We start from the raw sequence: 22,943 nt of genomic DNA on the forward strand, positions 1-22,943 counted from the left end.
GGCTGGCGGGCGGCCTTTTGGCGGTCGCCCGCCAGCCCAGTGGAAAACCCAGAATCACCGCAGCGGTCTGACGACCGCGGTGCGGTGTTCTGGCGGGGGTACTTTGGCCAAGGTAAGAATCACCCCCTATAAGTGTTCTATAGGGTAACATTTTGTTACTAGGTTAGGGTTATTGGAAGGTGTAACCCCAGTATTTGCACCGTGTACCACGGGATATAATATAGAGTTATCTTATGAGGGTGAAGCGCCAGACACTCAAAAATCACCTCCCTTTTTTCTTTTGAACTGCCTTAAAAACGAGACTGGGCACCTCAGCAGTGCACCTATGGGTGCACTACCTATGCTGGGGTCCCTAAACCTACATGCCCTACCACATACTAGGGACTTATAGGTAGGTTGACATAGCCAATTATAATTAGCCTAATTTGCATACTGATTTCACACAGAGCACAGGCCCTGGGACTGGTTAGCAGTACACAGGGCACCATCAGAGTCAAGAAAACACCAGCAAAAAGTGGAAAATAGGGGCAAAAAGTTAGGGGGCCTCTGCAATCAGCCCTGTTTTCTCACACTGTATAGCTGGTTTTATTTCACCAAATGTTGCTGTTTGCACGCATGATCATAATGCATGCCAGGTGTTAGACCTGGTTGCCATTGGGTGGTCTTCCCCCAAACTTTGTCTTTTATCCCTCCTATGTGCTGAAATTAGTTTTTGTTGGCCATAGGATTCTGTGCATTTTACCACTGCTAACCAGTGATAAAGTGCTTGTGCTCGCTTCTCTAAAACATAATAAAATTGGCTTACACCAAATTGGCACATTTAATTTACTTATTCATCCCTATTAAAGTAGTACTGCTTTTACCAAGGACCTTTACATTAAATGCTACTAGTGGGCGTGCAGCACTCATTATGCCATCTCCTTAAGTAGCAATTTAAAACACGTCTGAGCTCTACCATTGTAGCCTGTTTGTAGTTTTAAACTGCAAATCCAACCTAGCAAAACACACTTTTTTGCCAGGCTTAAACCTCCCTTTTTAATTTATACGTACACATATATGTGTATATATGTATATTGTTTTTGACTTGCCTATATCTTTGGTGCCGCTTGATTAACCTTCAGAAAATGTTCGAAACAAATTAGACAGTCACGTCAACTGCTGCCTGGAAAGTTTCAGGGTGATCCTTCACGAGTGGCCGAGAAATGTTAATTCCCATAGAGATTTTGAACAGGTCTACAGCCTGAACCACTAGACAGAAATTACTTCAAATTTGGCAGAAAGGCAGCTCCTGGTCCAGAAAGCACCCTTTTTGTTATTTGGTGTAAAGCTGTTAAGTGATTTTTGAGAAATTAAAGAAAGTCCAAATTTTTTATAAAGGGAAGCGAAGGCTTCACAAACTCTCCTGATCTTGTGCTGAGATCTGATTGGCTGCCAACATTTCAACAAGTAAGTGTTGGCAGTCATGTTGGAACTCTGCTTCAGCTGAGTCCCAGACAAAAATATAAAAAAAATAAGAAAAGGGGCCAGGGTAGGGATATCCTGACCCATTAGCTCTGGTGCTGGGTTCCCAAAGGGACTTCAGAGCAAAAAAGCATTTTTTTTTTGTGGGAATTAAAAAAAAAAAAAAAAAAGCCTGTGCTTGTTTCACTAAAGCCCCTGAGTGGGCCAAGTCCTGGGGGCATTTAAAATTTGAATGGCCCCAGAAGCCCCACGGCCGCCACCTCCTCTGAGCCAAATTTTAATCCAATGCGGTGGGCACTCGACCACCCACCACAGCACGGGAGACCACCACCCTCCCCAGAACAAATATTTATTTCTGTTTAGGGAGGCCCCAAGGCCCTCTGCAGCTCCAGGGACCGCCACCTCCCCGGGCAATATATAAATATTATGCAGGGGCTGTACAGCCCCCCACATAGCCCCAGGTATTGCCACCACCCCGGGGCTTTCAATAAATTCTGTGTGGGCGGGGCTTTCATTAAAAGAGTGAAGGGGTCCGGTTCAGACCCCTGAGCCCCAGAGACCGACCACCTCCCCGGGACAATTCTCATTTGAAGTGGGGTGCATAGCCCCCCTCAAGGAGCCACTGATGGCCTTGGGGACCACCACCCACCTGAGATGGCTCCTGCTAAGTCCAGGGGTACCCACTCCCAGGGCATAGCTGTTTGCTTTTGCTTGGTGGGAGCTGACAGGTCCCACCAAGCAAAAACAAGCAAAGTGCACTTTCTGACAAACAGCTCCGCCATGCAAATATGCATTCAGGGAAACAGATGAAAACATTGCCTCTGCAAGCAGGGATCTGCTATTTAAAGCACCGCCCTGCTGCTGGGAGCAATGCTGGCTCCCTCTGGATGTGGGGTGCCGGCTAGGACCTTGAGGCTTCCCCCATGGTCCTGTCACTCCCATAATGTGATAAAAGAGAGAGAGAGAGAGAGAGAGAGATTGTCATTGCAATGGTTTCTCCATACAATGACTTCAAAGAGTAAGAGCAGCAAGATGTTTGGTATGAATGTTATAGTTACGTTGGAATGCAGAGTGGAACAGAGTCACTTCTGTGCTAATGGTCAAGGACTTGTGATGTAACTCAGTAGGCTGAAGGTTCAAATCCTAGTATCGCTGGGCAGCTTGTTTGTTTATTTACTAGTAACTGTTAAACTTTTCTAGTGATGGAACATTTATGTTTCTTTCCAATCACATGTGTGGGTTGACTGTCATAGGTATGTCTGGAAGCATCACACCAGGGAGTCACCTATGGCCTAAAGGTTAAGCTCACAGACTTTCTCACTGAAGGTTGGGGATTCTACTCCATGTGTGTTTGTGGTCATTTTCATTCTTTAATTTCTTTTAAAAGACAAAAGTTTAAGGCTTGTACTGAAAGGTGACCTCAAACTTTTTAATTGACAAATTCAATTTTCTTTTCAATTGTTCCAGAAATATCTAATATCTCATTCTAAGTATATCATTCATCACAGCTTGAAAATGTCTCTAACTCTCTCACTCTCTTTCTCTCTCAATTTCTCTTTTTGAAACTCTTACTCCCACTCACACACCCGTATGACCCTCACGCACCAATTCACAAACCACTCAGAATTTCAGGCACCTACTCACAGACCCACTCAGACTCACACATACATCCACTCACAGACCAACTGAAACCATCTCGCACCCACTCACAGACCCACACAGACACTGATGCACCCACTAGGACACTGATGTACCCATTTTCACACCCAGACAGACACTCTCACAGTCACTCTCACACCTAGATACACCCTTGTTAGCGCATTTTCCTTGATAAGTAAACTTACAAGGTGACGCGTATAGGTCGATGAACCTTTTGATTCGCATGGAGTATCCTAGCTATGATAGGACCAATGTTCTCAGTAATCAATGCACAAAATTCAGTAACCATTGACAAATCATTAATCAATAATCAATAAAAGCAATACACATTTACACCATGACTTTTCAGCCATGAATAACCACACCTCAGTATATGTTTTAGTAATGTTATTGCCCTTTTAGTTACAATCCTAAATAATGAGATTAACTTAAACTCAATTCAAAGCAAATAAAAACAACATTAATTAGTCAGAAGATGCCAAAAACATAATCTAATCAAAGCTTGAATCAGAGTATATTCTAAAGCATTTATACAAGTCAATAAGAGAATCAAAGGCAATAAATAATTTCTGGCCATGGAGTTCAGCAAAACAGTCCGTCAACCATTTGTCTCTGTAATCTGTCAATCGTCATGTAAGAAACCCTCATCTAACCCAGAATTTTGAAAAACATCTAGCTAAGAATACTATTATACAGCGCAGTTGATACCTAGAAAGAAAAGGCACAAAAATATAATTCAGTCACATTTGTCATATCTACCTATCCTCAGTGTGGGTCAGCAACAGAGTCGGTCTTCGTCCTCAGGTCATCAGTCGATCAGCATCACATCAGGCTCTCAGTCAGAGAGTATGAGCACAATGACAGAATCTCGAATCTCTTCTCCCCAATATCGCCACACAACTTCGGTATATGGTCTGTACCCCTAACATCTCTCTTCTCTCTGGTCTCTGTCATGTTGTTATATCAAAGTCACCCAGACTATCCCCCAATTTCCAATTGGTCAATTAATAGTACGTTATTACCTTATCCAATAGAGTCCATAAATCAAGTCTATGAATTCTAATATTTCACAGTTCACATGTTGTTGATTGGTTCGCTTTACGATGTTCTCATCACCCGGCTCGTCAGGTATCAAAAATGTTGCATCTTCTTCTCCAGTCAGTGTCTTCATTGCTCGAGTCCTGGGAAAGTACATCTTATGCACATTAAACACTATTAGATACATTGCTAGGGAACCTGCCATATCTCCACCTGTACCGCTAGGGCAGATGGACCCACCAGGCCGGAGATCAGCATCTCTGGCCCGGCCGGTCCAATGAAGACCACCGGAGGCATTAGGAGCCAGCTTTCCACCAGGGTTTCCGTGGCAGTAGTACCCTGGTGGAAAGGCTACCGGTGACAGGAAATATATTTCCTGTCACCGGCAGACGACACCCCCACCCCACCTGCAAGCTCAATATCCTCCACCCTCCTCCATACCAGAAGCCCCACCCCTCCTACCAGAACAGCACCCCCACCTACCCTTCAACTACAGTGCCCCTTCTAGTGCAGCGCCCTCCCTTCTAGTACAGCGCCCCTGCATACACACACACGGACACCCACACGCACCCTGCATACACTTATTCACACTCCCGACATACACTCATTCACACACCGTGCATACACTCATTCAGCAACACTGACATACACGCATTCACTCACAAGCATCCATACACACATACACTCACAAGCATCCATACACGCACTTACCTCAACATTCATACAACCACTGACTTCAACATTCACACATGCACTCACTTCAACATTCATAAATGCACTTACTTCAACATCCATACAGGCATTCAACCATGCATACACACATACATTCACACACGTATACACACACTCACACACACACACATGCACACACGCAGACAATATCCACTCACACATGCAAATTCAACACCCCCCACCCTCCCACCACCCTCCCCTGTTGGACAATCGACTTACCTTGTCTAGCGAGGATGTCGTCCAGCAGGGAACGGGACCAGGCTCTTCCACCGCTAGTAGCACCCCACCATCAGGACACCGCCAGGCCGTATTACTGCTTGTAATATAGCTGGTGGAGTACATTTGGCGGGGCGGAGCCGGTGGTAGAACCTCCCATGCGCCTCCGACCGCCAGCACCCCTACTTGAAGATTTCCTCTTCAGTACTCATGATCTGGTGGGCAGAAGACCACCAGCACTGGCAGTCTTCTGGCGCCTACGGCTTTGGTAGTCTTGGAAAAAGACCGCCAAAATCAAAATGAGGGCTATAGTAATGAAAATTACTACATGTTAAAAAAAAACTATTGAAAGTCACTTAAAAAGCAGAGGTTACGGGTTTGTTATAGTTAGGCTCACATTTTAGATTACCAAACCATAGAAATTCACTTGTTATAGTTATAGTTATCTCAAGTAACACAGAGTAACTACAACTCATGTCCTAAGGTAACTATAACGTGTGCCCTCGTCATGCATTGCTGAATACCACACATAATATGGCACTCATGACATCTTTGATAACATCATTGATAATATCAATGTAATATTTGCAGTAAAAAAATTTTTTACAAACTGTGCATGGCAGAGGCCCAAGTTATAGTTACCTTAGGGAACGAGTTGTAGTTACGCTGTGTGGGAACATGCAGGATTGGTTTTGTGCAGGAACGGACACCATCTTGCACAAACAAAATACTGAGAGGCATATTCCTCTTTCTATGTGTGCTGCAAAATGCAACACACATAGAAAGAGGAAGTAACAAGGAGAAATAAAGATACTGCTCCTTGTTATGCCTCTCCTGGGGAGGTGTATCTTTTTGGTGCATTCCTAGGTCTACCAGTTCTGGTAAATCTGGGAATCCATCAGAAACCATGGGTGTTGTGTGAGACTATCCACACAACGCCCATGTAATGCCTTCCCAGGGCAGAGTATAGCAAGTGGTCTTGCGTGGCTTCATACAACACATATAAGGTTTGCGTCGCTCTTTTGCCATGTTGCGTGGTGCCAAAGTGATGCAAACCTGCTCATAAATAGGTCCCAAAGTGTGCAGGCTATCTTCCTCCACAGGATGACGGTCAGAGTCAGCTGAGCTTCATCTCAGTCACAGTCCATAGTGGTTCCATGATAATCTAGGCATGAAGTAGTCCTCTCACCGAGCCTAGCATTGATGGTATTTATATAGGAAAAAAACCTGTCCGTATCACATTGTGGCAGAGGTGCAGAACAGCTTCTTTGATTTGTCTAGTATAAATGAGTTGTCTCCTATGAGCACTCGAAAAGTAAACAAGGGCATTGCATTCTGATTGTACAACTCTGAACGAAATGTGTAGACGACAGGGTAACAATTCCTACCAAGAATAAATGTGTATGTAGCACATCCACATGTTAGAGAAAAATATACAAATAGTCACCATTAGGAAATAAGTCAAGTTCAAATGAAAATCTAAAATGGAGACTAAGCAGGACCCTATAGCAGCAGGGTCCTCAGGGCCAATAAAGGCCTCCTGCCCTTTTATTTAAGTAGCTGCCCTGGGTCATGGGGTCTCCAGGCCTTTTAAAGGCTTGGGGAGTGGAACCGCGTGGTCCCCCTCCCATTAAAATATAATTAGGGCCCCAGGGGATGGGGTCCTTGGGGCGAACAAGGCATATGGTGGGTACCATGCCCTCCTCCCCTTATTAAATGGTTGGGGCCTAAGGGCTGAATGTGGCTCAGGGAGGGGGGTTGTGTGCCCCCTCCCTAATCATTTAAATCAGGCTCATGGGGTTGGGGTGTCTGGAGTGGGAGCCTAAACAATCCTCCCCTAATTATTTAAATTGAGCTCTAGTGCATGGGGTCACTGGAGCCAAAACCAGTCCAGTGAATGGAATCATGCTGCCCTTCCCTTATTTAAAGAATTAAGCCTCTGGCCGCCATTTTGAGGGTTTTTTTCTGAAATCACAGGAGTCCCATTAGATCATGCAAAAACTGTCATCTTTTACAATTTTCACCCCCATGGTGCCTAGTGGGGGAGAGTATCCCTACACCACCCCCCATATTATTTTTCTTAGAACTTCAGAACTGAGGACTAATTCGCCAAGTCCTGTAATGCCTGCCAGCAAAATTTTTCTTATGTTGCTGGCAGCCAATTCAGAGGGAGCAAGAAGGCCCATGGGAAAAACAGCTCCCTTGGCCAATCAGAACACTTTATGCTTTAAAATTGGTTTCAAGGGACACTTGCGAGAGGTCCTCGATACCAACAGTCCAGATATACAAATATTTTTTAACCTTAATGTCTCAAAAAACTCTGAAAGGACTTACACCAAACAATAAAAAGCAGAAGCTACGTACCAAGATCTAGCTTCCTGTCAAATTTGGTATAATTCCATTTAGCAATTTTTGCTACATCCCTGCCTAAAGAAGTCTATGGAAAATGGATGAGGATTTTGAGTTTTGTGACTCCCCCACCTTCTCTTGTCCCCTTCTTGACAGATCACATGAAAAATCTCCATGCTCAAATGACATTAAAGTTATTAGCAACACCAAAAAACACAGTTCCAATGGAAATGCTGACCTAACTATAACTAACCAGCGGCGACCGCCACTGGGTAATATATACATATATATGAATACCTTCATATGCTGCATCTGCATGATTATTTTAACTACTGACTTTTTTTCAGAAAGATCTGATGCTGTTTAATGAAATCTACCCAGTCATGGACTTTGATGCCTTGGCGACCTCCCACCCGCTCTCTATGAAAGAAGATGAAGTTAATACCCCAGAGGAGATTGTGGCATTGTTCAATGCAATATCATACAGAAAGGTGATAATTTTATCGCTTTCCTCCTTTTAGGCAAGTTTCAATGTATGAAATGTATTTTAATGTGTCCATTCTAAATTTTAGATATTTGTATTTACTTCTATGGGAGCGTGATTGTTTACTTTTAGCTGCATTAGCCCGTGAAGATGAAAAACTGCTAGAGTTTTATTAATTTAAGGGCTACAGTTTTTCAGCAGCTGTATCTAATTCCGACTATCCAGCTGGTAATCCCATGGAACATGTAGCTGCTGCAAATAGTTTTCATGGCTGTCTCCTAGGACTGTTAATCAGGTTGCCAGCTCTGATCGACAGCAGGAAGTCACAATGTCCACCTTCCAAGATCTGCATACTTCATCTCCTCCTCCAAGGCCCAGTACCTATGGATTTGTGAAGAAGGAACAATATGAGTAATCAGGAACACTGCTGTTGCAGTGTCACATACACTGTTCCAGCAGAACTATTCTAAGTGCAGAACAGGGATGCTTTATGCTATTTAGTTTACAAAAGTTTTGCAATTTGCAAAGCTGCAGAATTTTAATAGAAATATGCAGTGTTTGTCAATACCAAGGGCCAGATTTAAGAAAAGTGGAGCTGAACCCAGTGCAGCACCAGTTTTCTTGTGCCCCTTAGCAGCCCCTAACACCACCCATGTGTGCGCTGTATCCATGGCAGTGGTTAGGGAACTAGTGTCATCATTTTTACACTAGTTTGAAGCTTTGCAGGATTAGCGTAAAAAAATTAAGCTAATCCTGCAAAGAACAGTGAGGCCCTTTATGAATAATGGTGTGCCTCCTTTTAACTTCGGCGCTGAACAGGCATAAAAAGTGCTGGAAAAAATGACGCAAGGAAATCTTTTAGATTTCTTTGCGCCATTCTTTCAGCCCCCCCTAACGGGGAATGCCTCTCTTGCATACATTATGCCTGGTGCAGGCATAATGTAGCTCAAGGGGTTACAAAGTGGCACAATGCATGCATTGCACCACTTTGTAAATTTGCCACGTGATTTTGGCCTTGTTGGGCCACATTAGTGTAAAACAAATGACGCTGATGTGGCGTAAGGAGGTGCTAGGGGATCTTAAATCTGCCCCCAAGTTTCACAACTTTGCACTGCTCTGTTTACTACATATGTTGCATAGCTCCATTCTACTATATCACATGCACAGCTTGAGTCTAGTACAGGTCTAGAGCTTGAAAAACATTTCCTGAAGACCTCCTATAGAACATCTACAATTTTACCTTCCTATCAAAGTTTTCTAGACTAATTATTGCACAGTCAAATTGTTGACCAAAATCTAGTCAAATGCTTAAGGCTAGGTCTCCGCCTTGCTGCTGATCAAAGTCCTGTGCATTATTTCCTCGGTCCTTCTCAACGGTTTCCTTTCTATAGCGGGCATTTCGAGATTCATGATTCCATTAGAATAGGACAAATTTCCATTGCCTCTCCGAAAACTGTTAAGAAGATTGAAATCTTCCTGTTGTCCCACCAAAAAGTGCTCTGATGCTGCTTCTACCTGTATGCTACACTTTACAAATACGATCATTAAATAATTGAGGGATAGTCAGCCACACGCTCCCACAATTTATGTATTCACGCAATCCTCAAATAGGTATTGTTGGGAAATTTACGGAAACTGTTTGTTTTTTTGCTGCACACACCAACTGTGTTTAGACACCGACATAGCGGTAGACAATTTCCCCATCCCTTTTGCTGGAGTAAAACTGCAATGGTAGAGGCTAAGAAAGAATCCAATAGGAGATTGTGACTAGCCACTTATTCACAAGTTTGTGACATCCACACACGTGCCATGCCTTCCAGTGCCCACTCCCCAACTCGCGCTTATGATTTACAACGGCAGGATTATCTACAGTTATGGCGGACAATGACACATTATTTAATGGTTTTGCAGCTGTGGGTCATCTTTTTTGATTGGCTGGTAGCCGTTATCCCTGGCATTTGTGCTCATAAACCTGTTTTAGGACCGCAAACGGCTATGTACATGACCCCATGATCATCTCCTACCTAGAGAGTGTCTATTCAGGATAGCTTGTAACACCCAAAGCCAAGCTGTTTAATGCTTCTCAACTTCTGCTTTTGTTTTACTTTTATTTTCAACTTACTGATTGTTCTGCTTGGATTTTGCTTTAGGGAGCTGCAGTAATTCGAATGCTGCGTACGTTCCTGACCGAGAAGCTGTTTATGAATGGGTTGAGAGTAAGTATTTCAAAATCCAAGAAAAGTAGTTTTTCGCCTTCTGATTCTTAACAAGTTTCACATTGCTCACATTGGTTACATGGGTCAAACAGTACGTCTAGACGTAGTTATGACAACCTTAAATCTTTAAAAGAGGCTGAAGATCATGACATAAGCGGCCCAATTTGATCTAGTACACACGCCTAGTGCATGTCAGAGGTATTTAGTATATGATATCGGTTAAATGTAACTGACTTAGGTAGATAATAGTGAAGGTAATTAATGTAGTGTACCTAGTGCACCTAGCGTATTTGTTCAAAGTGTCCCGGGTTTGTATAAAAGTCACATATTGATCATATTGGTCAATTTTGTCACATTGGTCATAATGGTCATACATAAAATACAGAACACTAGAACATAATCAGAGCAACCCTAAAATCTTAAAATTGCCTCAGAAACATGATGTAAGCAGCCCATTTTGGTGTAGCACTTATCTAATACACATCCGAAGTATAGTTTAGAATGTGGTCTAGCCTAAATTTGACTGACTTAGGCAGATGAGTGAGTACGGTGCGCTCAGTGTACCTGCTGTTCAAAGTGTGCAGGGAATACATAAAAGTTCACATACCTTCCTTTAACAACGAGAAATAGCATGCAGGTTTTGATGTTGTCTGCACCAAATTCCCCAAATTTGGAATTTTACTGGCCCTTACACCTGTTAAATCTCATCAGGTTTGACCTGTCAAAATGTACCTGGGAAACACTTCTGAAGTTGTGAAGCGTACTACACCTCTAGTAATAGTGATGGATGTGCACAGGAACCATGAAACAGACAAGCATTGAAAGCTGTCCAATTGAAAATCATAATGTTTTTTACCTATGTTTTTTGTTTTGTAGTGAAGTGGATGTATGTGGTGTGTAGTGGAATTTTGTGTGTTGTATTGAAATAATAGTGAGGCGGGACAGTAAGTGAGAGAGTGAGATAGATGGGAAAGAGAGAGTTAAAGGGAGAAGTGGAAGCAGCACATGGAGGGAGGAGGGATGGGAGAGGTGGATCAGTGCAGAGCGTGAGAAGGTGCAGGAAGGTAGCATGTGTTAGTAGGCAGTATAGAGAAGAGTTAGGTAATGTGAGGGAGGGATGAGAGGGGGCGGTGGTATTGAGAGATAAGAGGGGGTAGTGGCAGACAGAGAAAGAGATGAGGGACAGTTGGTATGTGAGGAGGAGAGGGCAGGGAGTAAAGACAAGGGAGAGTGAGCAGTCCAGTAGCAGTGTGAAGCTGCTAGGCTATTACACAGAGTATTAAAATAAAAAAAAAGAGCAGGAGGGAAGAGGGAGCAAAGGATAAGCTGCACAGCTTGAATAATTTTAACACTTTATGCTGCGCTACCGGGATTTCTCACTTGGAGCTCACTGAGACAGCTCAGGTAGAAGAGCCACTTCAACATGAGAAGCACTACAGTGAAGAATGCTCACTTGAGGAGACATCACTGATCAAGACTTGTGGGAATGGACTCCTAGTTTAGAGATTAATAAACAGAAAGAAGGTGCATTCAATAACAAGTATCAAACAACCAAAGGAAATGTGCAAAGAAAGGATGCTCACAAAACAAAATCGTATAACATTTCCTAGTCACTTCTTCCACTTCATTATGGAAATAAAAAAAATTATACCTGGATGCTGCATGGAATCTAAGCAACCAGTGCCTCTCCGTTGTGCGAGAACAGAGAAATAGGTTTGTGTAAGAAGCCTCAAAAAAGTTGACAGGGCCAGGGCAGAGTGCTTAGCAGAGTAATCTGCAGGTGTAAAAACGCCTATGAAGCAGGTGCTAGCATTTCATAGGTTGCACACAGCAAACTAACAATAACCCAACATTTAACTCACCACAGAGGATTCCAGAGCTAAGACAAGCATTGGAAAATGTGTTATGTTTTGCCTATGTGATATATATATATATATATATATATATATATATATATATATATATATATATATATATATATATATATATATAAATTTAAAAATCTTAGCTTGGCAAACAGTTGTGCAATATCATACTGGAATTTGCAACAATTTGCATGATTTTATTTTTCAATTTCAGCTATCAATTTTACCTCCAGTAAAGGGGACTGCCATGTCCATTTGTGAGGGAGATGGCTATTATATTCATGGCTATGTACGAAGCAAAGTGGATCTTTGGTGATATTCCATATAAACAGCAAATAAGTACTTGGAAATTGTATATTGATGAAAGGGGATGAATATGAAATTAATCAAATCAAATCAAATCAAATCATTAACATTTATAAAGCGCGCTACTCACCCGTGCGGGTCTCAAGGCGCTAGGGGGGAAAGGGGGGGTTATCGCTGCTCGAACAGCCAAGTCTTTAGGAGTCTCCGGAAAGCGGAATATATTTGGGGGATGGCTTGATCACAGGAATCCAGACATTCAATTCTCCATGACACACAGTGGAGGGAAATCAACTTAATTGATCTGGTAATTAAACACAAAGAAGGAAGATTGCATTCCATCTTAGACACTAAGAACACGGATAGAAATAGTTGTTTCCACTATTCTAGCTCACTCCAAAATCTTCCAAGCAGTCAGTTTCTGAGCATTCATCTAAACTGTACTAAAAATGAGTACTGTTTTAGCATTGCTACAACATTGTTTGATAACCTACAAGGGAGACAGTACCCCAGAAAATTACAGAAAATTACTATTTTTGCACCATTGCATAAACATTGCAGAACCGATCCGGTTGGAGTACATTTCCAAGAAGCCCTGCTGAGACACTGCTGACACTCGCTCTTGAGGGTGGAGCTACCCTAAGTTACTAATAATTGGCAAGTCCATACCTGGCAGAGATGTGTGGTGTTTTATTCACCACACAGAAGGTGCCCTGCAGTCACAGAATGTCCTTTGATACTGAAGCAATTGAAAACAAAACAAACAGAAGCCGCTAGCCGACCTGCTACAAAAAAAGATACATGCTCTATGTAAACGAGGTAACCCTCTTGTACAAACGTTTTTGGTCTATGGACTTGAAAACCAGGGCAAATGAATTTCCACAATGATCTGTTTTTATTAATTCTCCAGCTTGGGTCAGGAACAATCTCCAATCCCCCAGTGTAGCTCCATGCCAGTTAATTTACAACTCGAACCTTGGCAACATGGTAACAATGTGTACTCTCCAAATAGGCGAATATCCTTAAACCAATTACAGGACAAACAAATAATTGAAGTTTCCTGTGCTGTGTTCCTTGCTGTTTTGGGACATTAATTACTCTTGCCCAGAAAGTAGGGCATGCACTCACACAATGGCTATGGAGTATGTACAAATTAACTATTAGTTCCCATAAAAAAATTACGTCTTCAAATACAATTGGTAACAATGGCCTTATTTATGTGTATTGTCCTATAATTTGTAGTATCGCGTGAGGAAGACTTTATTTTAAGCTATTGATCCTTCAGTTGTAGGGAGAAATGTGTCGGTGAAAAGAGAAGATAAAGGAGAGTAAACTCCATGGAAGGAAGGATCCCTATACACAAGCGAAGCCATGTACATAGCTGTGAGGGGCGCAGCTCACTCTTCCAGTGTGCTCGGTCAAAGCAAAACACATTTGATATGGCCACAAGTGATGGCTCTGCAACTACCAGCCCCTAATATGACACTCCTCTGGCTGCTAGTGGTTATGAGTGTTTGCAAACAAAAGGGAGTACTAGAGTGGATCCCTGCTTCTCCCCTGGGGATACTGGTGAGTGCTGCTGTGATGGGAGCTGTTGGTTTCCCAAAAAAGAGGCCTAACACTGGCAAAAAAACAACAACTCTGCAGTATGCTGAGGTACATGCAGGCATGCATTGCTATGCATGTGCAGAAATGCCAAATGTGTCCTGGGAGCCTTCAATTAAACGAATATGCATGGAAATATGCACTATAACAGGCCTTAATTAAAGAAAAGCATGTAAAACACTAGGACAGGTTTCAATTAAAGTAATAGGTGGTAAACCTTACACTGTGTGGCTTTCAATTAAAGAAATGTATGCCAAAAACATACTATGACAGGTTCCAGTCGAAGATATGCAAATTAAACATACACTATGACCACCTACTTAAACATACACGATGACCAACGTAAATTAAAGAAGTATACAATTGGCAGCGCTTCGATAATGGCAAAGGGTCAGTACTAAATGCTCCTTTAAATGAGGCCATTTGTATAATTAGAAGCTGCAGACACATCCCTACAGTGAGTTGAAAGATAACACACACGCACAGAAGCAGCCAGCGAGCACTAAGCAAATGGACAAAGACAGCATCAACGGAAACACGAATATTACATCAAACTGAAGAGAAAAGTTAAAAAGATATACTACATTTTGAAGCAATAATGTTAAACAAGTAAATAAGCAACATGCAATCATTTATAGCGCCGCGGCTCCATCCCTTAAGAAAGTTAAATTTATGTATCTGGGGCCCATGTGAACTGGGAACATATCATTAAAAATAGATACTCATCGGCGTCTGGGTGGTTGTGTGTACACACTCCTGCCCACGACATTGGATAATTAGTTCTTAGTGGGAGCCTGCATGCACACATGAACCTTTAGTAGGGGTTTACGCCGTCATATAAGCGGGAACGCTTGTACTGTTTATGAACTGGAAAAGAGCAAGCACGCAGTGAATAACCCAACAGACACAAAAGAAAACCTCAGCATCTCTCATCTTTCTCACCATGCACAGTCTACCCTCTATGAACACCATTACAGAAGGCGCTCACAACACACACAATGGTCTATTTTTGTGGGAAAAGAGAGCATAAATTATAGAGAGCATTTATAATGACACAACACCGACATTTTTAAAAATCGTTCTGCTGTAGCGTAAAATGATATATACTAGTTAGGGTCATTGCATTGGAAACACAACCTTAACAAGGGTGTTGTGAAATAATTAAACAGAGACACATAATATATCACAAGAAATATCTATTCAGACAGCCGATCACAGAAAACCTGACATAAAACATCCCAGACCAGGGGGTTGAACTTACCAAACAAAATGAACAAAGGAATGCACAACACACAGGTGGGTGACCGTATCAATACCTTCAACCAAATAGCCAAATAGTTAACACTGGTTCCATCTGTGATCCTCTCACCTGGAGGAGCGTACTTAATTTTTATCGTCCCGCCCCCCCCAACATTACAGTAACCAAAGCAGACTGAAACCTTCCTGCGATAGAGAATACAACCATTCTCAGGCTGTATTTATTCACAACCACATAAACACAACATAAAAAAACATCATCACATTTTCTGTATTTTTCTTTCATCCTTAATTTCCAATATTTATTTACAATATGCATCTCAAGTCATAGTTTCGGTTCTTTAAAAGGAGTCATGGTTGTCCACCCACCAGGCACCTGTGGCATTAACTATAGACTGGTGTTCCCCCCCAAACAAATTATACTTCACAAGGCGAGACTCACCTGCCCCCTTAAGATAGAGGGGACACGGGCCAGCATGAAAACTGTCCCCCAATCCAACCATGCCAGGGCCAACCCCAAGCAAGGGATCCCCCCTGGCACCCGATGGGGATGGTCCTGGGCAACCGGGCCATAGCTTGGTCCCCGGGCGCAGTCTCCATCTCCCCAAATTAAAAATTCCTGGGCCATGTAATGGAGTACCGTGGGGGGAGCTATGGACATTCGCGGTAGCAGTCATCCCGAGCCCCTTTCCTACACCCACAGCACCACCAACCTGGTTTGAGCCAAAAGGCTTCTGATACTGTCTTGAGTTTGCCTGCACTAGTATTCTTGATGCCAAGGTAATCCACCTGCTTTGTGCCCAAACATGACTCCTTCCCTCCCACAGGCCTGGTTGGTTTCCCGTCCAACCATGCCTCCCCCCAAAGACTAAGATGTTTGGTTCTGAATTAGACACTGTATTGAAAATGCTACCAGGTTCTCAATAACCACAATATGTCCACCATCCGACAGGTATATTCCATCTTTGTGAAACATTGCTTCTCCTCGAAGGCACCCGTACGCAACAGTCCTTAGCATTGATGTGATTCATTAAGGGCCTTCGTTGAGCGCCCTGACCTCCAAATCCGCCTGGGAATGATATGCGACCATGCTATGATAGCCCCTGGACACCGTTGTGTTAACCAGGAGATCTCCACTATCAAGTCCTCAAAAACTGTTCTCCGGATTGTTGGCAGATCATTGCCTCCCACGTGAAGGACGATAAGTGCCGGCAGTGGTAGCCGCCGTCGCAGAACCTCCTTGACCAGCTGGCGAAGACCATCAAGGCAAAGACCCCCCTCTTGCTATCCAAAGAAACCGGAGCCCTGCATCCTGCGCCCGACTGCAGTACAGGTGGAAGAACGGCCGCGCCCGACGCACAAAGGAATGTCCAAAAACCCAAACACTGGCAGGAGCCATGTGCCCAATGGTAAATTGAGAGGTACTGGGAACAAAAAGGAAAAACCGTTCCACATGTGATCATTGGCGTGTGCCAGAAAATGGTTCCTAGATCATATGAAGGCTTACATAGCACTTATAGCAATCTGACTTCCACCTCCCATTTCCTTTGACCGTATCGGTATTGAGCCCTGCACCCACTGCTGATGTTGCTGCTCCTATCCTAAGTGAATGGGAACTAAATTTGCCATGCATGCCAAGTGCCAGCAAGGCTTTTAGCAAATTCAGGGAAAACTGACACCTAGTGAGGGGGACACCAGATGTATGAACCAATAAAGAGGTGGAAGAAACCTCGGGACAAATCTGCACTTACCTTTGAACTGCATGCACTAGGCAACCACTGAAGTCACCAGCCCTCCCCAGTACTAACTGTTCACCCCTCCCAGACTGGTCTGTCTTGGACCATGGTATAGTAATGACCAAATCCCCCCTTTCCAGAGAACAGGAGTCACCAAAATTCTGCTGTGAATGTCCTGAAACTTGAAAAGCTCCATAAAAGGCAAGAGCAAGGGCTGCGGAGAATAGAGTGGCCTCGAAATCAGAGTCACAGATGCCAGCCAGGGCCCCCAAGATCTTTTCCAGCTTGTCCACATCAATGGGGCACCGTTGGTCCGGGATCGACCCTTCCAACCTTTCCCATCCCTTGAGTGCCTGTCTGATAAGAAAAGATTGAGAATGGTCAGCCCCCCCAGTTTGGTAAAAAAGGCTATGGCTGACATATGGCGCAAAAGCTCAAGAAAACCCAACCAACTACTCAAGGAGCCAGCCTGCACTCGGGAGTTGGAAGATATGTGATTTATGTAACTATGAAATGCATTCTCATATGGCCTTCTTGTGTTTGGTGTGAGGCTGGCTGCCACTAGATCCGCCAAGGGTGAGTTCCAAGATTCCACAGCAGTCCCAGGAAATATGTGGGCTCAAACTCCGCCCCTGGGTGGAACTGCCGAAAATCCAGTAACTTGAAACGAGACAATGCATCAGCTGCGTTATTAAAGATACCTGGTACATGTTTTGCCTGGAAAAGAATGTTATTCTTCAAACAGATTAACATCAGGTCTTTTAACAGTCTTAACACCCTTCTGCACTTAGCATGTTGAAAATTAATACTTTGGACCACTGCCATGTTGTCAGACCAAAAAAACACAGATTGATTGCGAAGTTGGTCTACCCATACGTGTAGTGCCACCACTATAGGAAATAACTCAAGGAAAGTGATGTTCTTAACCCACCCGGATGTCTGCCAAGCCTGAGGCCAGACCTGTGCGCACCAAGTGGTACCCAAAATGGCCCCAAAACCACTACTACCTGCTGAGTCAGTAAATAAGCCAAATTCCTGATTGGACCACCGAGGGGCCGGCCACGCCAGTGCCCCGTTGAAATCCTGGAGGAAAGCCAACCAAATCCTTAAGTCATGTCTTACTTCAGCAGACAACCGAGTCCTATGATGCTTCTCTCTCAAGCCAGACATACACTGAGCAATAGAGCATGAGAAAGGGTGCCCCATTGGAATGATCCGCAGGGCAAAATTAAGTTGACCCACCAACACCTGTAACTGACGCAGAGTGACTTTTTTGGCCACCAAGCAGGGTTCTAAGGATGCTTGGGAAGTCATGACTTTATCCTGGGGCAATCTGCACTCCCCCCTCACTGAATCGATTACAATTCCCAGAAATACCATGGATGTGGCTGGTCCTGTCATTTTTTCCTGAGCTAAAGGGGTGCCAAATTCATCCATCAGGGAATTGAATGCAGTCAAAGACTTAGCACACCTATCTGATCCGCTCGGTCCCAGGAAAAATAAGTAATCTAGATAATGAATGACATAAGATGACCCTGAAACCTGTGTAGAGACCCATTCCAAAAACGTGCTAAATTGCTCAAAATATACGCAAGAGACTGAACAACCCATGGGCATGCATTTGTCATAATAAAACTTCCCTCTGAATTGGAAGCCCAGCAGATGATAATCATCGGGGAGAACAGGCAAAAGTCTGAAGGCTGATTCTATATCTTTTGCCATGAGAGACCCTTGACCCAGTTCCCTCAATAAAGTAAGGGCACCATCAAGAGATGCATACTTGACTGAGCAGAGCACTGGATTTATTGCGTCATTCACAGAGGTTCCGCATGGAGCTCAGAGATTGTGTATCAACCGAAATTCACCAGGGTCCTTTTTGGGAACCAACCCCAGAGGGAAGCAGACAAAATCATCAAGTGGGGGGCTGTCAAATGGCCCAGCAATCCTATCTAAACCCAATTCCTTCAATATCTTGCGTTCAGCTGCCTCTTGTGCCATGTCTAAAGACTGCTGGTTTTTACAAAATGTTGGGCCTCGCACCCCTGCAGCTGGGATCCTGAAACCATTGCAGAAACCTTCAGATGATATTTTGGAAACTTTGTGCCGAGAGTTCAAATTAAGCCAAGGGTTCATTGCCAAAAGAGACACAGGTGAAGGGTCCCCTGGGACCAAGAAAACATTATCCTCATTTCTGTCCACCCTTTTTTTTGGACTTCTTGAAACATTAGAACTCAGGATGCCCTGGTGTACCGTAAAAGGAACAATTGTGCTTGAATTTGCAGGAACCCTGTGGCCTAGAACATGCTTTCTTGTCGAAAGCCCAACACGCCTCTTTGCGATCCCCGCTGGCTGTGGACCCCCGAAAAAGAGACTGGACATTGGTTTCCAGTTTTTTTAAGCATCATACAGCGCAACCATGTATCAACATCAGTCTGATCCCAGCACATAGCAGGATTTAATGTTTTTTCAACCTGAATGCTTTGTCATAATCTTTCCAACTGGTTCCTCCAAACTCCTCATGCGCACCCACTATTTTATTCAAACAATATGCAGTTTGAGGACCTAGTTCAGGGAATTTCTCTAGCAAAATGGACTGATAAATGGTAAACCCTCTTATCCAATTTATAATGGTCTCATCTACCCTAGGTTTCTTCCATTTGTGGGAACAATCTTTAATGCCCTTACTTTACTCATCAGCCAGCTTCACTATTGTTAGCTTAAAAATATCCACAAATGCGCCCTTTTGAATTTTTACCCTCATCTCACTAGATATGTGAGGTCCCAGCCAATCCCTAGGCGAAAGCACCTGTTCATGTGTCGGCGGGGTGATGGGGGATGTTGTAGGCAGGAGGGGCTTGTGCGATGTGGTGGCTGTGGCCCTAGGGGGCTTGTGTGTTCCCGTTGTAGCCCCTTGCAGATTTGCACTAATACCCTTTGCTAAGCCCTTTAATGTGGCCAATGCTGACCCCTCACTTGCCAAATCCATCTGTGGGGCATTGCCTAACTTCACCAGCCAGGGCAGCACTTTTGCAAAGCCGCTAACCAGGTCCCCTCCACGTTCCCGCTCGCTGACAGAATTGGCTCCCTCCAAGGTTGAGCCTGACACCGCTCTAATTATGGCAACCTCTGATTTTGTGTCTGTCTGTCCCATGTTGGGGTCCCTTGCCCCCTCAGTGAGTGATCTCTTTTGGGCTGACTTCCCCCACCCTCCAGTTTGGGTGTAACCTTCTTAGCCCTCTTAGGAACCGGGGGAAATGCTGATTTTGGTGGGACCACAGCCCACCAGTAAAAACTGGTGGTACAACAAAATTATTTAAATTGCTTCTTGTCCCTGCCGCCCCTGAGGAAGTCACCACCTCTCAACACAAAATACCAGCAGAGAACAAACCCCTGACCACGCCAGAATACCACCACGACCCCCACCACTCCTTACCCTGTCTGTGATGCCTCTCCTGGACCCAGGGCCCCAACAACGACAGCAAAGCAGCAAGGGCCGGTCACAAAGGTCAAGGCAGACCTTAAATCACCCAGCTGGTGTTTCCCTGCCAGCTGCCATTGCCCCAGAGAGAGGTGAAGACAAGGCCGAGGGCAGCAGGTGTCCAGGCAGCACAAGAGCATCGCAGGAACAATCCTTTGCTGGGCAACGGCGAAGCAAAGCATCCAAAGAATTCCTCCAGTCTTCTGGCGGTGTGCACTCGATCGATAGTCAGGGGCAGCCAGGGTCAAGTAAACAGCCTGACCCTCCAGGGACTTGGAGTCCCCTTTTAACCTGTTCTGGCTGCCCCTGCCGATCGCCCCAGGAGCCTCCACCACGCCCCCATGAACCAATCGGCTCACCCTGCAGGGTGAGCGTGATTTTTAAACTTTTGCGCAGCACCCACCATTGGGCCGCCACCCGGAACCGGTCTGACCTGGCCCTACAACTTCCCTGGGGGCGCGCAGTTGGTGCGCGCCACCTCCCCAGAAAACAAGTAATCTCCAAGAACTGCCTGTACAATGTAATGTGTACTTTGCTTGTTATAAAACTTGTTAACAGGAGGCAGTCGGACCGTCAAATCTAAACGTAAAACATTTCTGCCTGAGTCGTTAGGGGAATTATTTGAATATGTAATTTCTTGAGCTCAGTCAGTGCTCATTTTTATGGGTGAGCACAAAGTGCTCAGTCCATTCAGTAATCTCTCTTTGGGCTTGAAACCACACCCATGCCACATCAGTCACTTACATTGGTTTGTGGGCTTTCCTTTTAAAATCCACTTGCTTTCATTTGTGAAAGGCATGGATACGTGATGCCTTTTCCAGTGTTTAGCCCACCTACACAGCACCGGTAAAGTACCAAAAACATACGAGGCTCCATGTTTTTAGCCTGGAGTCCGGACTACTTTATCTGTTTATTTTATACGCAGCGCGATTGCGCTGAATTTTATATTGCGCGATCGCGCTGGTTTTTCTTTGCTTTACAATGCTAATAGCTCTAACTCGCGCAAATGTGAGACCTGTTGCATTGAAAATGCTTGTTAAGGACAGCTGCCTGCTTGTCCACAACAGCACTTTATGGCTTTTAGATACGCACAGACAAAGCTGTATGAATAAAAGATGCCAAATATTCAAGAACTCAGCCGTTTTAGTATCAAAGCAGCAGTGTTGACAATCACTTAAAAAAATGCTAATGAGGGAGCAGTAGGAAGCAGAGGGGGAGAGAGGAAGATAAGGTACCTCAATCACGTCAGGAGCAGCAGACAGGCACTAATTAATTTAAGTCAATCAATGCTTGGTCCCCGCTCCACCGACAGGACCAGAAATGATGCCAGCCTGAAGTGGACGAATTACAAGACTATAAAGAAGAGTGCCATTCAAGCCAACAAATGGTGAGCGACGGGAGGGCTCCAAGACCTTTTCTAACTACAACAGCATCTCGCAAGCGATGCACATGCGTTAGTGCATGCTATCTCAGGCTCAACTCTAAAAAGTAGAACATTCGCTGCCGAAAGCACAGCTCCAAAATATGAAGCAATGTATTACTTCATTGAGCTGTCCTGCCTGCAGCTCATAGTGGTATAGTGTTGAGATGTGCTGTAAACAATGTCATTATGTGCAAAGAATGGTGCACAGCTCCATTCTCTGCCTGGGTTAAGGCACAAAATATAATCATGCAATGGCCCTAGAGATGCCATCTTGTTTAAAAGTGATATGGTCACATATTTGGCTGCTGACAGCTAGGGTGTGCTCCAACGCCAAGAAATCCTAGCTATTACTTCAAACTAAATAGTGGATTTTGCTCTTTAGGCCAATGGATCGACGCAACATAGAGTTGAGGGGATGTCAATGATGTATGTCATAATAAACACCAACAACCAAGTAATCTATAGTCTGATCACTACACAATAACCACACCAGTTTTTTAATAGTGATTATACATTTTTTTCCCTATATTAACAACGCTTAAGTCACGAAAATAACTCTTAAACATTAATGATAAGCATATAGAATCAATAGTGGCTGATTAGAACGTCTTATATATCTGAGTTTAATCAAAGCAAGTAAGCAAATTATCTCAAGTATCATAACACTAATTAATAACATCAATATTTGCAACAGAGATTTGATATACATTGGAGCAAAAGTTCAAAGATTGTCAATATAAATCATGAGCATGGAAAGTCATGTTCCCTCACTAACCACTAAATAGCATTAACACGTTGGGCTTCATGTAAAAATAATTTAGAAACACAAATTTAGAAAACCATACTAGCTCGGGTTATAGTGAAAATTACTATTGTTATGCAGAAATTAATTTATATGTTGCAGCTGGTACCTGTAAAAGCAAGAGACACATAAAACATTACAATTTCATACATTACCCATAGAATAACAACATGAAGTTTACTTTAGCAAGGGGATACCATCAGGAAAGTTTCATAGGGTCTGGTCACACCGACAGCTAAACCCACATCACTAATATGACTCGAACCTCCACTAAGAACTCCCTGAATCCGAAACTACGACAGAAGTACTCAGAATAGGA

At 43.8% G+C, this 22,943-nt stretch overlaps 1 protein-coding gene across 1 annotated transcript in view; it reads left to right on the forward strand.

The window, feature by feature from the left end:
* Positions 1-22,943, forward strand: part of LOC138284184 (aminopeptidase Ey-like) — a 663,484-nt gene that overhangs the window by 281,381 nt on the left and 359,160 nt on the right. Inside the window, exons 8-9 of the mRNA XM_069222683.1 lie at positions 7,803-7,946; positions 10,090-10,155. Of these exons, the coding sequence (XP_069078784.1) occupies positions 7,803-7,946; positions 10,090-10,155 (210 nt within the window). The remainder of the gene's footprint in view (positions 1-7,802; positions 7,947-10,089; positions 10,156-22,943) is intronic.

The sequence above is a fragment of the Pleurodeles waltl genome, chromosome 3_1 (assembly GCF_031143425.1).
Source record: "Pleurodeles waltl isolate 20211129_DDA chromosome 3_1, aPleWal1.hap1.20221129, whole genome shotgun sequence".
NCBI classification, from domain to species: domain Eukaryota; kingdom Metazoa; phylum Chordata; class Amphibia; order Caudata; family Salamandridae; genus Pleurodeles; species Pleurodeles waltl.